The sequence below is a fragment of the Bos taurus genome, chromosome 3, assembly GCF_002263795.3.
Source record: "Bos taurus isolate L1 Dominette 01449 registration number 42190680 breed Hereford chromosome 3, ARS-UCD2.0, whole genome shotgun sequence".
Lineage (NCBI taxonomy): Eukaryota > Metazoa > Chordata > Mammalia > Artiodactyla > Bovidae > Bos > Bos taurus.
Genome location: NC_037330.1, coordinates 33,686,035 through 33,703,209, shown reverse-complemented (window position 1 = coordinate 33,703,209; position 17,175 = coordinate 33,686,035). Strand labels below are relative to the sequence as shown.

At 45.7% G+C, this 17,175-nt stretch overlaps 1 protein-coding gene across 1 annotated transcript; it reads left to right on the top strand.

Annotated features, from left to right (window-relative positions):
• The first annotated feature begins 1,561 nt into the window (after positions 1 to 1,561).
• LOC327709 (glutathione S-transferase M1) lies at positions 1,562 to 12,327 on the top strand. Its single transcript, NM_175825.4, is given in 8 exon segments — positions 1,562 to 1,661; positions 1,967 to 2,042; positions 2,449 to 2,513; positions 2,815 to 2,896; positions 2,996 to 3,096; positions 3,842 to 3,937; positions 4,025 to 4,135; positions 11,818 to 12,327. Coding segments are annotated over 8 exon segments (657 nt in total). The 5' UTR covers positions 1,562 to 1,625; the 3' UTR covers positions 11,908 to 12,327.
• Positions 12,328 to 17,175: the final 4,848 nt, after the last annotated feature.

Here is a 17,175-nt window from a genome sequence, read left to right as displayed (position 1 = left end):
CTCAAAGAGGAAAGTTGGCAGGTAGGACATTGTCCTTGTGCATTTTGTACTACAAGTCACAGATCATGGAGTAACTTCAAAGGACACCGAGCCCACACACTTATATATAAGACAGATAATCAACAAGGACATACTATACAGTACAGGGCACTCCGGGCGTCCCTAGTGGCTCAGATGGTAAAGAATCTGCCTGCAATGCAGGAGACCTGGGTTTGATCCCTGGGTTGGGACGATCCCCTGGAGGAGGGCATGGCAACCCACTCTAACATTCTTGCCTGGAGAATCCCCATGGACAGAGGAGCCTGGTGGGCTACATATAGTCCATGGGGTCACAAAGAGTCAGACACAACTGAGCGACTAAGCACAGCACAGGAAACTCTACTCAGTATACTGTCTATGATAACCTATATATATGTTTATATATAATTGAATCACTTTGTTGTACACCTAAAATAAAGCAGGATTATAAATCAAATATACTTCAATAAAATTTTTTTTAAAGGCACAGATCACTCTCTTAAAATCACATTGGGTCACAGGGAGGCCTGGCATGCTGCAACTCATGGGGTCACAAAGAGTCGGACACGACTGAGCGACTGAACTGAACTGAACTGAATAACATATCCCAGGGTGAGGGCTGGGACTGTGGATCTAGGCAGCCAAGGGTGTCTGGGCCACTCTGACTCTGGTCCTGTGTGGAGTCGTCCAGGCTGTCACCCTTCTCTAGACACCCTCTGGAGCCACCCACCCAGAGGACAGGTCCTCTCCCCTGGGTCACATTCCCACCAAACTACCCCTCACTGTCCCATCAATGTGAGAGACATGGAGCTGTCTGTCAGGACATCTCTGGAGCTGCACCTGGGTAGTTTCTCTGCTGTGCATGAATCTGGATTTAGATTCACAAGTGAGGCCATAAACTACTTGATTAATTTATGTTACATCTTTATTTTCAGGCACATGAGGAGGGCAGGACCCTCCACAGTCCCTGAAAGGAAGACATGGAGGGCACATTTCCTTTCTCTGCCTCCTTTCTACTCTTCCTATCTCACACACACACACAGAAGTCGCTCAGTCGTGTCCGACTCTTTGCGACCCCATGGATTGTAGCCCACCAGGCTCCTTGGTCCATGGGATTTTCCAGGCATGAATACTGGAGTGCTCCTATCGCACTGATACTCATTTCTGGAAGACTGCAGCTATCATGGATTGTAAATCATGGGGGAGCGTTAGGGTTGCAAATAATGGGGGAACGTTAGGACTGCCTGGGGTTCTCATCTTCCTGTAACACGGGCCGATTTAATGTCATGATTCAGGCTTGTTTCCCGAGGGCACTGGCAACTCCACCGGTTAGCTGACGTCTCTCTGGGGTCGGGAACCAGGCGAGCCCGACCTCGGCGGCCTTTGATCTCTAGGCGCCCAGAGATTGGCTTCCATAGGAATCTGCGGAGAGAGAGACAAGAGTAGACCCTGCTCTGCAGGCCGGGGGCTGAGTCAGGGGCTGGGCTGGGGGCGGAGCCGAGAAGAGGGGCGGGTGCTTCCGGGCCCGCTTTATCCCGGATTCAGAAGACAAGTTTCAAGCCCAGCTGCGCTGAAGCTTCTGCACTCTGAGCGTCATAACCTGCACCATGCCCATGATCCTGGGTTACTGGGACATCCGCGGGGTGAGCTGGGGTCCCCCGGGGCGGGCAAGGTGGAGGCGGGTGGGGAAATGCTGCGCCCCCTTGGGAAAATGCTGCAAGGCTGAGGCCGGTTCAAACCAGAAACTTCCACAGGACTTGCTGCAGCGGAGCCCCTCTCCCCTCACCCCGATCATCTTATCTGGTTGTTGGCATGTGTGTGTGTGTGGCGTGGGTGGGCTGGTGCAGGTGATGGTGCTGAGGGAGTTGGAGGTGTGGAAGTGACCTGGAACAGTGAGAGTTTTGCAGTCAAGACTGACGTCTGCCCTCTGTCCCACCGTCTCTCCCAGCTGGCCCATGCCATCCGCCTTCTCCTGGAGTACACAGACACAAACTATGAGGAGAGGCAGTACTCGGTAGGAGATGGTAATGGAATCCTTTTCCTATTCTGACTTCTGCCCAGCTCATGCTGATTGGTTGCCAAGCAACCCATGTTCTGCCTTGTTGCTCCCATCCCTCAAACTCCACCAGCTGGAGTAGGGACCTGCCCCTTCCCAAACCCTTTGAGGGTGCAGCTGTCCTCCAAAGCAGGACATGAGAGCCCCTTGGGCTCTGCTTAGTGCTTGCATTAGCTCTCTGTAAGCCTCAGCTCAGGGAGGTTCCAAATCCTTCTACGTGTGCTTTCCCCCAAAGCTCCATGTGAGATTAGAATCCAATTCAGAATCCGTATCCACCAGTTCAGGGGGTCTTGCCTCTGATTCCTTGGTCGGTCCCCCCGGGAAGGAGGGCTGGATTCCTGGGAGGTTGTTTCACTGCATCTTCTTTTTCTCAGCTCCCGACTATGACAGAAGCCAGTGGCTGAATGAAAAATTCAAGCTGGGCCTGGACTTCCCCAATGTAGGTGCAGGGGCTGGGGTGCTGGGAGGGGGAGTGGACAATATCTCCATCCATCTCCTTTCCTGGCTTAGAGGTTTCAGGAACAGGTGCCTTCTGCTCTGTCTCTCAGCTTCCTGGTTCTCTCCCTTGCCCTTCCATGATACTCTGTCCCAGCTCATCCCTCCATTTTGCAGCATATTATTTAGTGCCCACCACAGTATTTAGGCTCTGTGAGTGCCAGATTTCATATCTGCCCTTGGTCAATAGAGGGGGTACAGGGGAGTCTGGTGGCCCAAATAACCAGACCCTGTTGTTCTTCCAGCTGCCCTACTTAATCGATGGGACTCACAAGCTCACCCAGAGCAACGCCATCCTTCGGTACATCGCTCGCAAGCACAACCTGTGTGAGTGGGTCTGGAGCTGGGGTCAGGGACACCAGTGGCCATGCCCTGGGTTGGGCTGTAATGGGAGGCTGAGGGTGAATCTCTGTTGTGTGGCCACAGGTGGGGAGACAGAGGAGGAGATGATTCGTGTGGACATTTTGGAGAACCAGGTTATGGATGTCCGCTTGGCCATGGCTAGGATCTGCTACAGCCCTGACTTTGTGAGTCCTTCCCACTGAGTTGGAGAGGGTGTGAGGTGCTTGTCAGGATCTCATCAACTGGTCTTTTAGATTTTGATCTTGGAGCTAGTGATCCACCAGGACATTTCCTTTGAAACTCTAACTCAGTTCCCTCTAATCTTAAGAGGAGTCCAGCTTCCCCTGGATAGAAATTCAATTCGTAAACGGAATGTTTTTCTCCTTACCACATAGCCTCCTTCTTGGCATCTCAGGGATCAGGACATGTGTCCATTGGGCAGCCCAGGGTTAGCCTTTCTTCCTCTCCGTCCTTCCTTTCAGCTTCCAGTTCTCTCCAGCTATTCAGAAACTGCTCAGACGTCCACACCATTCCTGTCTCCCACACTGGAATGTAGGACTTCTTTCCTAGTCATTTTAGTGTTGATCAGCCTGAGGTCTGAGGACCAAGCTCCGCCAGGTCTCACAGCACTGCTGGTCTGACCCAGGGCAGATGTCTGGAGCTGAGTGGTGACAGGTCCGGGAACAGTGCGTTTTGCCCTTTGCCTTCCCACAGTCTCTCACAGATGGGAGATGGTTCCCATAGGAGTCTAGTGAACACAGGTGGGTTGAATTGGCCCTGGACCCTGACTCACGTACAGTCAAGGGACATGACTGCTCACCTGACGGCTGGGATCAGACACAGCCCTGGGAGGACTGCTCTCTGCCGGGAGGACTGCTCTGTGCCGGGAAGTCTGTGTGTGAGGGTGGTGACAGCTGTTTTGTGTCTCAGGAGAAACTGAAGCCTGGTTTCTTGAAGGAGATCCCTGAAAAAATCAAGCTGTTCTCAGAGTTTCTGGGGAAGAGGCCTTGGTTTGCAGGGGACAAGGTGAGTTGGACGGCTTTGGGGGCGGGATAACTGTCATTTTCCCCAGGTTCAGAGTTCAGTCCGCATTCACGGTTTGTCTTCCTGCAGCTCACCTATGTGGATTTCCTGGTTTATGACGTCCTTGACATGCACCGCATATTTGAGCCCAAGTGCCTGGACGCATTCCCAAACCTGAAAGACTTCATTTCTCGTTTTGAGGTGATTCTCCTGAACCCCTTGTATTTACGTCTTTCTTCTCTCTCTTATTCTCCCTGATTTCCTAGTTGGGACTACAATGAAGACTATCATTTATGGAGAATTTTGTTTACCAGAATCTCTCCTCAGTTACTGACGTGTATTGTGTCACATTTAATCTTTATAACATTCCTACATGTGGAACAATTATCCTCTCCATTTTCCAGATAAGGAATTAAGCTGAAAGGATAAGTAATTTCTGAAGGTCACACAACCAGTACAGGCTGTGCTGGGTCAGCACTCCTAGTCAGACTGTCTGGCTTCTATGGGCAGCAGTCAGTGGCTGTCCATCTCCTGTACTGAAATGAAAAGCTCAGGTCCTTTTATTGTCTGGGTTCACAGTTCTGGAAAGTGTGTAGGAAGCAGAATATTCAGGAGATGGTATGCAGCTGGCATTAGTAGAATGAGACACAGTAGGATTGATATCAAGTACTAAAAACACAGACAATATATTCTCCTGATCTCCAAAGGGCTCTGCAGCAATTGAGCCCCGCCCTGTTTTTCTGAGATTGTCACATCTGTAGTTGGTGCTGGGATTTGGGTGCATACAGAGGTGTCCTGTGCAAGGATTTCATCTTGACACCTCTTATGGTGGGCAGTTCCTTCACTCCTCATCTCCTGTCCCTTCTTCCTTCATGTTAACTCCAGATTCCATCTCAGAGATGTGATAGTGCATTCATTTTAAGTCACATTCACTGATCTGATCCTCTCCCCTGTATGAGACACTGTGTCAGGCACAAGTGGGATACAGAAGTCATGCAGTCTTGGCACCCAGCCTCTTGGGCTCAGTGCAGCTGGAGAACTACAGAGACCTCAAGCTGTGTGGTGTAGGTGGAGCCACCTTGATTCTGGAGGTGCACAGCCTGATCTCACCTCTCAGCTCATCATTGTCACCCTCGGTCAACTAATTTGAGAGCAAAGAAGTCTGCTTTGTGATGGATTTGGGAATTTGAGGCTTTAGCCCTAAAGGCTTTCAGCCTTCATTCTGTTTAGTATTCCCACTCCTCATCATGAAATCTGCTTTCTCAGCTAGTTCTCATCAGCTCTGGTTTTAGTCCAAGACGTGTTGCCTTGAGAATTTTGCAAGAGCTGGGATTACTGCCCAGCAGGCAGGATGGGGACAGATGTGGGCTGTAGCGTGTGGCCTGTTGGGCCCTGGGCTGTGGGGCACAGGCAGCCCTAGATCTTGGAGTGCTTGGAACTCTTGAGCATTGTCTGTCTTGGGAAGGTGGTGCGCAGGTACACCTGAGTGTTGCTGCCTGGTTGGCTGCAGCGGGACTGGGGATGAGGTAGGTTGGGGCCCAGTGAGAGTGGGCTGAGGTCCCATGCCACGCAGTTGGTCTATGTCCTTGCAGTGGAATAATTAGAGTGTGGCCTGGGCTAGTCTTGGTGCTCCACACCCTCCTATCATGTTTCATCCATGTTTTGCTGAGTCATTGGGTGAGATGTGGTTCTGCAAGTTGCTCAGGCACTTTCTGAGTGCCTTTGTTTTGCTAAGGGCCCATCTGTCTATGCAAACCCTGGGAACCTAGGAGCCTTTTCTGAAAAAGAGAATATTTTTGCATAAAGAAAAGAACAAATACTCCTATAATGAGATGTTGATTGGAAAACATTTGACAGAACTTAAAAGCAGCAAGTTACAGTTTTATCTGGAGACCTTACTGAGGACTGTAGCCCAAGAGACAGCCTCTCAGAGAGCTCTGAAGATGTAGGGTAGGAGACAGTAGGTGTATACATTTTGACTCGGAAATACATGTAGCCAAGCATGCATCTTGATAAAAGATTAGTGCTAATCATCAAAACACCAACATCTCAAGTTAATGACCTTAGTGCTCTTCTATGTGTAGGAAGATGCATGAATCTTAGGTCACTGTAATTCTTAGTTTGGGATGCATCCTAACTCTCTATAGGACCCCATGTCCAAATCACAGAATGTTTAATCCTGGTTTTCTTCATCCTGAGCTCTTCTCAGGGTATACTGTTTGTGAGTGACTGTAGTTGGTGGCAGCTCACCCCTTTATATAACTAATAATGAAGAAAAATCTTCAGGCTTTTTACTCCTCATGGAAAAGAATAAGATATGTATTCATTCTTTTTTTTCATAGATTTAAAAAAATATGTATTTATTTTTGTCTCAGCTGGGGTCTTCGTTCCTGGGCACAGGTTTCTCTAGTTGCAGCTGCTGCTGCTGCTAAGTCGCTTCAGTCGTGTCCGACTCTGTGCGACCCCATAGATGGCAGCCCACCAGGCTCCCCTGTCCCTGGGATTCTCTAGGCAAGAATACTGGAGTGGGTTGCCATTTCCTTCTGGGGCTAATCTCTAGTGTGGTCATCTGGCTTCTATCACAGTGGCTTCTCTTGTCATGGAGCATGGGCTCTAGGCGTGCACTCTGGCTATAGAGCCCAGGCTCAGCAGTTGTGGTTCATGAAGTTTCATGTTGAAACTTCCCAGTCCAGGGTCAAACCCATGTCCCCTGCATTGGCAGGCAGATTTTCAACCACTGGACCACTAGGGAAGTCCTTGCATTCATTTTTGACAAACCCTTAAAGAGGCCGTTAAGTATATTGTGGGAGAAGGCAATGGCACCCCACTCCAGTACTCTTGCCTGGAAAATCCCATGGACAGAGGAGGCTGGTAGGCTGCAGTCCATGGGGTCGATAAGAGTCGGACACGCCTGAGCGACTTCACTTTCACTTTTCACTTTCGTGCATTGGAGAAGGAAATGGCAACCCACTCCAGTGTTCTTGCCTGGAGAATCCCAGGGACAGGGGAGCCTGGTAGGCTGCTGTCTGTGGGGTTGCACAGAGTTGGACACGACTGAAGTGACTTAGCAGCAGCAGCAGCAGCAAGTATATTGTGAGTGAAGAAGCCTTTCCAACCATTTGAGTTTAAAGAGGCCTCTTTGTTATTTCTTCCCTTTGGTATCAGGTTCTACCTTATTAAGTTAATCCTGCTTAGTCTCAGGTCATTGTGAGCTGTATTTACATTTCTGGTATGTGGAGATTTTTAAAAAACATCTGTTTGACTGCGTAGCGTGTTAGTTGCGTCATGCAGGATCTTTCATTGTGGTGCTCGGGCTTTTTCCAGTTGTGGTATGCAGGCTCTGGAGCTCCTGGGCTTAGTGGCTGTGATGTGAGAGCTTCGTTGCTCCAGGGCACGTGAGATCTTAGTTCCCCGACCAGCAATTGAACCCGAGTCCCTGCTTTGGAAGGCAGAGTCCTAACCACTAAACCACCAGGGAAGTCCCTTGATAAGTGGAGATTTGCAAGACAAACACAATTGCTTTTAATTCTCTGAAGAACTGGGCTGCCACCCAAATGATGTCAAAAGATTGATTTTCCCAAGTACGTTTTCTTTCATTTGCTTTTTTATATCAGTAGGAAAATTTCCAACTAAACTGGAAATCAAAAGATTTCTGTATTCTAGAACTATAGGGATCAATGTATCATGTCTTCAAATGTTTGCAGAAGGCCATCTTTCTGAGTGCACAAGTCAAACTCAGGCCAGTTTATCCTAGGAACAAAGATAAAACCAACCAACCAAACAAACCTCCCAGACCAAACTCCGTTATTGCTTCTATTAGGCCCTGAATATTGAACACCTTCCCTGGTGGCTCAGATGGTAAAGCGTCTGCCTACAATGCGGGAGACCTGGGTTTGATCCCCTGGGTCGGGAAGATCCCCTGGAGAAGGAAATGGCAACCCACTTCAGTACTCTTGCTTGGAAAATTACATGGACAGAGGAGCCTGGTAGGCTACAGTCCATGGGGTTGCAAAGAGTATTTGAATATTAGAGTATCTGAATATTGGACTGCAATTTTTATCTCATAGTTTGTTGGCTTAGGTAACCCTATTAGTTTTCTTTATTATGTTTAATTAAAATTGTTTGAGAGGCAGATTATATGCTGTTTCTTATGCGAGGCAGGGGAGCATTCCCCAGTGAGACATGTTTGTATATCCCCACAGTATAATCAGGTAAAAGAGATGTAACCATCTTACATAAAGCTGTTCAAATATACCACTTTTAAATATGTTACCAAGTCCAAGCTTGGTCTGCTAGCTGCACAACAGGCCAATAATCTGAGAGACAAGGTGTTGAGGGAGGGAATGTGACTTTATTCAGAAAGCTGGCGGACTGAGAAGATGGCAGACAAATGTCCCAAAATAACCAACTTATCAGGGTCTGGATGCCCATATGCCTCAGTTTTATAGAACTGAGAGTGGGTAGGTGAGACCGTAAAGTAAAAAAGCCATTAATCTTGCAAATGTCTTGGCCAGCCTCCTGGAGGGGATGTGTTAATTTCTTCTTTCCTGTAGCCATAGGTAGCCAGGGTCTTGAACAAAGGTACTTCGGTTTAACATTTAGGCAGAGGGGCAGGGTTCCCCTGTGGAGGCTATTAGGTATAGACAGTGTCGTTTTAGTGAACAAAAGCAATGGGAAGCAATGCTTAAAGTAAAAGAAACAGATCCAACATTGCATCAGAGTTTGTTTCTATCCGTAACAAATCTCAGTTCTATCAACTGTTATACCTTTAACCGTAGCCCTTGTCAGGACTCTGTTAGCAACTCTTGGTCTTATAAAGAGTCCTAGAAACTTCCCTTTTTATTTCCCAGGCCATTTTAACCCAGTCCTGTATAAAGGGTTTTGGGCTCCAGTGAGGGGTTGAGCCAAGGGATCCAGGCCTTTTTGTCAGTCTTTAACTGGGTTGTTTGGTTTATTGCCCCATGCAATTGCTGGTCAAGTATCTCAGTGTAATTTTTTTTACCCTCTTACCTTTAAAATTTTTCTAAACTGGGGTAAGTAGAATGGACTTGTTTGGGTCCCTTTATATTTGGGGGACTGATAAAGGGGTCTTTCTGGCCCATCAAAAACGTCCTTTTTGGTAGTGTTGTATCAAAACTTTTGTTTTCATGCCATCAAATTCTGTTTCATTTATCTCATCTCTTAATAACCATATCAAGATTTTTATCCTATTGGGACCAGTCCCTTTAAAATTTCCTACTTGTAGGAAGAAATCACTTGATTTTCCCCTCAGCTTTTATCTATTCCCTGTTTATTAACCTAATTAACTTTAGTTATTCTATTGTTTTTATTAGCACCTGTAAGATCAATTGAGGGGAAATGTGAGACCACAAATAAGGCTCTATGAACAACTTTTGTTTGTTGGTTGATTGATTTGAAACTAAGGAAGTTCTTAAGGTTAGCAATGATTATATTTCTTTGTATCCATCTTTAATTAAAAAAAAGTTGTTTTAATTTAAACTTTTAATTTTCTTTGGGGATATAGCTGATTATCAATATTGTGCATATCCACCTTTTAATTTTATCTTTCCATGGGTACCAATAAAACAACTGTTTTTACAATGAGAGGTCTCTAAAAATTTACCAATTTAGAAGTTTTTCCAGTTTAAAAGATCCATTGTTAGGATTCTTAGTTGTGATTCAAACCAGTAAGAGGCAAGAGGAATCCCTGCAAGAGAGTGCAAAGGATGCAGCTTTCTCAAGAACCAGGACGTTTACTCACAAATATAGTCTAAGAAAGTAAGGGCCTTTGTTGTACAGGGAGATACAAGGAAGATTGAAACAACAAAGACCCTTTATGAACTGGGACCCCTAATGACACATTTACCTAATGCTAGCATAGCTGGACAGAAGGACTTGGAATTGCAGTCTGTGCAGCTTAGTGCTGAGTGTTCACCAAATGTGTTCCTGTACAGTTGCAGAGACTAATCTCTCAAAATGCACTAGAAGATGCCTAAGAAGATGAGGTAGAACACTGATGTCTCAAAGGCACAGGGAGATGAAGCAAGTTCCTCCTATAAGGCCTTTTGTTTCCTTAAAGTAAAAAAAAAAAAAAAAGTTTTAAAAACTATTTTTGCCAAAATATTCACAATTTTACCAAGTCTTCTGAATTATTGTTGCTTTTGTGGGAATCAATTTTGGTGTTATAAAAAGGAAGTTCAGAGAGAGTTGAATAGCATGAAGGAGAGCATTGCAGAATGTACTTAGAGGAGCAGGGAGGAGCAGTAGAGAGTAGGGCTGGCTTCAGCAGCCTTTTAAAAATTCTGATAAAATTTCAAGCAATTTTTTGTTGGTTTTCTGCAAAAGTTACTTTCTCATTTCCTCTTTTAGAAGCTTCTAAATACAAATTGAAACAGGCCTTCTCTTCAGTCTGTTGGATCTTGTAGTCCGTTTCTTTAGCTGTGTACACGAAAAAAACCCCAATTTCGTGATGTCAAAGAACCTCACTTTGGTGATTTTTAGGACAAGATCTCCTTCAGTATAGTTTAAGCTTTATATGTAATGTATCCAAACCTGTGGTGTTAAGTCACTGGTCACTCCTCTTTCTTTTACCTAGAAAGTTTGATTTCCCTTTTCAGAGGCTGTCTGGACAACTTGCTACTGATAACTGTATGTAGTGGGCCCTTCTGCTGTTTGTGAGCTTAACTCTCATTTCAGGTTTTATACACGTCTCAGTTTTTCCTTCTGACAGTCTAAAACCACCGTGGGCACTGAGAACCCAGGATTGCCAAACCTTTTGCGTGTGTCTCCCAGATGGGCGAGTTTCTTTAAGGAGTGGGTTTCTGCTGCATGGTATGAGGACTGCTGCATGGTATGAGGACTCCATGGTATGAGGCCTCCACCTCTGCTACAATTTCTCAATTGCCTGGGAAAGCCTTGCTTAGCCAGGAGGAGCTCTGTTCCTTATCTAAAGAGCTAAGCTCTTGCCTGTAGTATCTACACTATATTCCTACCGACTCTAGTAAAGCGGTCAATTCAAGGAAAGACACCAGCCAACCCCTGATCTATTTATTCATCCTGACCTGTTCTCTCTACTGGGTACTTTCTCAGTATTTCTGAACTGAGAAGTCAGGTACATTTTCACCTACCACTGAAGAAAACTCAAGATTGTCAACCAAGATGGTAAATCTGAGCTCACTAGAGAACTCAGCCAAATTCGTATTCATATGTAGAGAAGTAGACCAGCACAAGGGGGCTTGCTGGTACCAATGTTCCACCTCTTTGTAACGTTCTGGTGAGGGGAAAAAGTCTTCTCTGGGCCCTGTTGGAGTCACCAAACCTGTCTACTGGAAAGGAAAGCCCACACAATGTAACAGTATGGGGGGCAACTGCCCTGCGGGTCACTTAACTGTTTGGGTAAGTGGATGATGAGTGAGCCTCCTTGTTTCCAGCTGTGGGGAAGGGGGTACAGCAGAGAGACTAAGAATGGAGAGGGAGACCGAGCAGGCTACATTCTAGCCATATTGCTTATGTCCGGTGTGATCATGAGGGAGGTGCTTATCTTCTGAGTGCCTCAGTTTCCCTTCTGGTAAACGGCCTCAGTAGAACCCATCTTGCAGGGGAGTCGTGTAGAGATTCTGAACCTATGTCATCATGTCTAGTGGATATGTAGCACCTAATACAGTATAAAGTCTCTATATGTGGTGAGTCTGGATGTCAGATGAATTATAAGAAACTGGAAGAGTTAACTTCCCAGAGCTGGGGACCCCAGAAGACTATCTTTTGCCCCAACATTTGACTCCCACATGGAAGGGCTGTACCCCAGGTCCCAAACTTGGGGAGAGCTGCCTGGGTTCCAGTGGGGCAGCAGACCTGAGGCCTGGTGTTCTTTTTCCCACCCTCAGGGCCTGAAGAAGATCTCTGCCTACATGAAGTCCAGCCGCTTCCTCCCAGGCCCTCTGTTCATGAAGCTTGCCGTGTGGGGCAACAAGTAGTGTCTGCAACCAGGAGATGGGCGTGAGGAGCCAGTGCCTTGGAGACCAGGTGGACCTCCTGCCTGCAGAACCATCTGTCTTCTTCTTTTTCCTTCTGTTCACTCTAGATGGCTTCTTGGCCCCATTATCCCCCTCCCACACCCCTTTCCATCCCTACTTTAAAGATTCAGTTTCCCACTATTTTTGAGCAAAGTTCCTCCCCACCCCACATTATCCCTCCTGCATTAAAGTCACCGAGACTATCCTTCCCTTCCATGATTACTTCTGCTGTGAGCAGCCCAGCCAGGCCCCTGGCCCACGGGGCTCTGCTCTGAGCTCCCAGCGCTGCCCTGAAGACCAGACCTGGCCTGGTATGCAGTCCATGCTTCCCAGTGTGGTTCCTGCCCAGCCTGTCTGATGCCCAATAAAGCCTTAATCACACCTGCTGTGTCTTATCTTATTCTCTCGGGGCTTCCTGGAGTCATGACTGACTGTGTTGGGTGTGTGTGGGTGTCTATTTTTCCTACTGTTGTCCACTGCAGGGCCGTATGGATGGGCATGCGTGTGTGTGTGTGGTGGGAGGTTGGGCACAGGTGGGATTATACCATTGCTTGTTCATTTCTATCTCTACTTCATGCACCTCTGTTCCTTAGCATGGGTTCTCTACAGAAGGGGGGCCCTTCTGTGCCTGGTTCCCTCTTTAATTCAGCATTCATGGGATGCCTCCTTTCAGCTTGTAGCACTCTGTGTCATGGTTTAGGGGGCTCATGGGAGCTGGGGAAGGGGTCTGAGTAGTCTACTGATGGTGTGGGATCCTGGTGGACTCATTTCTGTCACCCTTTCCTAGAAATTTTCCCTGTGTTCTTATAACGTATCTCAATAAAACCTACCCCCACTGTATTATAATTGTTGTTTTACCTGTTTTCCTCTGTAACTTGATCATAAAGACACTAAGGAGATAATCAATATCTTATCTTACTTTAAATCTCATATCTATTACACTGCCTGGCAAACAGTAAATATTCATTAAAATTGAAAATATAAAAGAATTATCTCTAGTTAAAACCCTGGCAAACTCTACAGTCGTTATATGGATTTACAGATCTGAATGTGGTTATAGCCATTTGAGATAAAGAATACATTCAAAAGATTTAAAATCTGTAGATCTGGGGGAAAGACATTAGGCCTCACTAACTTAAGCATTGATTAGGTTGTAGCTGGGCCTTGGATAACTTGACCTGAAATGGGCAGGTCTAGTGTGCTGGGCCAAGGTGTAGCCTATCTGTGCAATCAGGAGGTGGTGTGCTATTTTATGTTAGGATACCTGCAAAGTGTAGGACTCATCAGATAATATGATTAGCAAGCTCGGAGAGTGGCTGGATGGTGGGTTTGGACCTTGTTATGGCATGGCCTTAAGTCTTGACTTGGCCTGAAGTCTGATAGGCCTTGGGCTTTGGAGAAGAGTCCTGTTGAGATGATGACAGAGTCCTGTGTTCATCTAGATGGCCATTTCTTGCAGTCACTGAATAAAAAGATAGCAAAGGAATAATGTGAAATACATGATTATTTTAAGAAATAATAAACAAATGATTATTTAAAAAAGTGAAACTGCTAACAAAAAAGTCCAGTAAACTAAAAGCTAATGAAACTGGTAAGTCAGTAAATATTTTTGTCTTTGCAGGCCATGTGGTCTCCATTTTGGTCTCAAATTGCTCCATATGGTCTCAGTTGCTCACCTTTATCTCTATAGTATGAAAGCAGCCATAGACCATACATAAATGAATGGATGGGGCTGCATGACAACAACTTCAAAAACAGATGGACTTATTTCCCTGACTCCAGATTTAGATGCTCAAATTAAAAGGGCATAGCTATATTAAAACTTAAATCTTAGATTCAGATGTAAAAGGTGACACTCAAAACAAGGCAATATGTGATGATGAAGACAGATGAAGTGTAAACACATTTCTTTAAATGTGAATTTTTTCTTCTTAGTATTCCTTGTTTTTCATATGTTTCATCTTGAACTTGGTTCCTTTTCTAAATTCTTGAAACCCTAGTTTACCTCTTCTTATTCAAAATACTATGTCAGTGGAAAAATTTTATCTCATATATAATTTTGTAGTATCTTGTGAGCAGTTACTTCTATTATTTTCAGGGTAAAAAAATATTCTTTATAGCCCGAATATCCTATGCTTACACAGACAATATGTAAAACCTTAAAAAATTAACAAGATGAAGGACACATTTAAACTCTACTGTATTTATTTACACTATGTAATTTTGTATTCTGAGGCTATTTCATATAGAACTTCTGTTAATTTATTTGAGAGTTCAGAATATCAGCAGTAGAGCTGAAAGAATAGAATGCAGTGTAGAGTCAAATCAGAGGCAGAATTCTCAACTGGATACTGGACACTATATGCTCTGATGTCCGGCACAGTATTCTCTAAAATACTAGAACTTGTTAATATTTACAGTTAAGTGAGCACATGTAAATCCAGAAGACGTGACCACACTGACACTGAATATCAGCGAGGCAACCACTGGCTGCATCAGGCCCTTCAGCCCCCTCTCCAGTTTCCCGAGTCCCCCTGCCCCCTACTGCCTTCCACACCTGCTGCCCCCACCAGTGGGACCCCTGGGCCTGGAGGCTGAGTCTGAGAGCCTGCTCCGCCAGCCCCCCTCCTCCTGCAGGATTGACGTCCTCCTCCTGACGGAGCCGCCTGTGCTCGGGGCCCATCCCTGTGTCCTCAGTTCCTTGTCTCAGCAGGCACGGCCTCTTTCTCCTGCCTTCAAGCTCCGTCCATCTCAGTGCCCCTCGGTGTTTGAACACTGAAAATCTCTTCCATACTTAAAAATTCCTCCCTGTATTTCCCAGAAGACTTCCAGCCTTTATTACCCAGGATGGTCTTACTTATGGTGCTGCTATATGTCAGGATCATAGTGACTGTTTTTTCAAAAAAGGAATGAGGGATGGATGGATGAATTACATTATATTACAATATCGCTTAACCTGTTTTAAATATTATTCTATTTAATGTAGCTTTTAAAATAATTTTCTCAGTGAAATCTAGTTGTGTTTCTGTTCTAAGCTCAAGATGTATAAAACTCAAAATGGCAGCTCCTTAATGTATTGTGAAATGTGTAACCTTTGTATGAGCCAGCACTTTTGTGTGACACAGACACCATCACCTCCCTGTGGGCAAACAAAAACAGTAATCTACCTGACCTTGAGCTGCATCCTGAGCCTGGACCCAGAGCTGAGCCCTGAGGACTGGCAGGGTGGGAATGGCTGGGAGTATCCGGAGAGGGACTGAGCTCTTCTGGTCTCTGCTGACACATTCTCCCTGCTCCCCAGCTAAGCAGAGATGAGCAGACTCTGAGTCTGTGATTTAACAGGGATTGAAACCCCACTCCATACCACATCTTAGTTATTTGAATCTTTATTGAACACTGGTGCAGACCTTTCTATCCTAAAAAAGTGTTACCTATTTTTAAACATATTTTTTTTTCGTGTACCAACTTTGTATTTCAACTTATAAAATTCATTGTTTTTTTAATGTTGCTCTCATCTGTTTCCTACAGCCATTACTTTGTAATATCCTTTCAATAAAGAAAAGAAATCACAGCCCACCCTATGTCCTATTCTCCTAATTTTGAAATAAACTTCTGCCTGCAAAGAAGAAAGTTGGCAGGTAGGACATCATTCTTGTGCGTGTTGTACCACAGGTCACAGATCACAGAGTGACTTCAAAGAACACTGAGCCCACGTACTACTATAAATAAGACAGGTAACCAGAAAGGACCTAGTGTACAGCACAGGGAACTCTACTCAATATTCTGTGATAACCTATATGAGAAGAGGATCTGAAAAAGAGTGAATATATATATATATATATATATATAACTGAATCACTTTGTTGTACACCTGAAACTAACACAGCATTGTAAATCAACTATACTTCAATATAATTTTTTTTTTAAGGCACAGATCACTCTCCTAAAATCACAATGGGTCAGGAGATGGGATGAGGGCTGGAATCTGTGGATCCGGGGGTGTCTGGGCCACTCTGACTCGTCCTGTGTGGAGTCGTCCAGGCTGCCACCCCTCTCTGGCCACCCTCTCTGGCCATCTACACAGAGGACAGGTCCTCTCCCCTGGGTCACATTCCCACCACATTCCCCATCACTGTCCCATCAATGTGAGGGACATGGAGCTGTCTGTCAGGACATCTCTGAAGCTGCACCTGGGTACCCTCTCTGCTGTGAGTGAATCTGGATTTAGATTCACAAGTGAGGCCATAAACTACTTGATTAATTTATGTTGTGTCATTACTTTTAGGCACATTAGGATGGCAGGGACACCCATAGTCCCTGAAAGGAAAACACAGAGACCACATTTCCTTCTTCTGCCTCTTCACTTCTTCCTTCCTTGGGCTTCCCTGATAGCTCAGTTGGTAAAGAATCTGCCTGCAATGCAGGAGACCCTGGTTTGATTCCTGGGGTGGGAAGATCCCCTGGAGAAGGGATAGGCTACCTAATCCAATATTCTTGTGCTTCCCTTGTGGCTCAGCTGGTAAAGAATCCACCTGCAATGCAGGAGACCTGGGTTCAATCCCTGGGTTGGGAAGATCCCCTGGAGAAGAGAAAGGCTACCCACTACAGTATTCTGGCCTGGAGAATTCCATGGACTGCGTAGTCCATGGAGTCGCAAAGAGTTGGACATGACTGAGCGACTTTCACTTTCACCTCTTCCTATTACAGTGATATTCTGTTCTGGAAGACTGCAGCTATCATGGATTATATAAATAAATCATGGGGGAGTGTTAGGATGGCCTGGAGTCTTGATCTTCCTCTAATAGGAGCCAAGTTTTAAAATATTTATTTATTTGGGCTTGCCAGTTCTTAGTTGAGGCACTGGTGATTTCACATCTTTGTTGAGACATGCAGGCTGTTCGGCAGCCATGCAGAAACACTCAGTTGCGGCTTGTGTGATCTAGTTCCCTGACCAGGGATCCAACCTCATTCCCCTGCACTTGGAGTGGGAAATCTTAGCCACTGGATGACCAGGAATGTCCTCAGGGACCGATTTAATGTCTCCATTTCAGGCGCATGACTCTTAGCCTAAACTTGGCTGTCAGAGCTGCCCAGAGCCCGCAGGAACTCTGCAGCCAGAGTTAAGGCTGAGCTGAGCCAGAGAGGGGAGTGGAGAGGGAGGAGCCTTGCTCTTGTTATGATTCAAGCTTGTTTCCCCGAGGGCACTGCCATCTCCCCTGAATAGTCAAG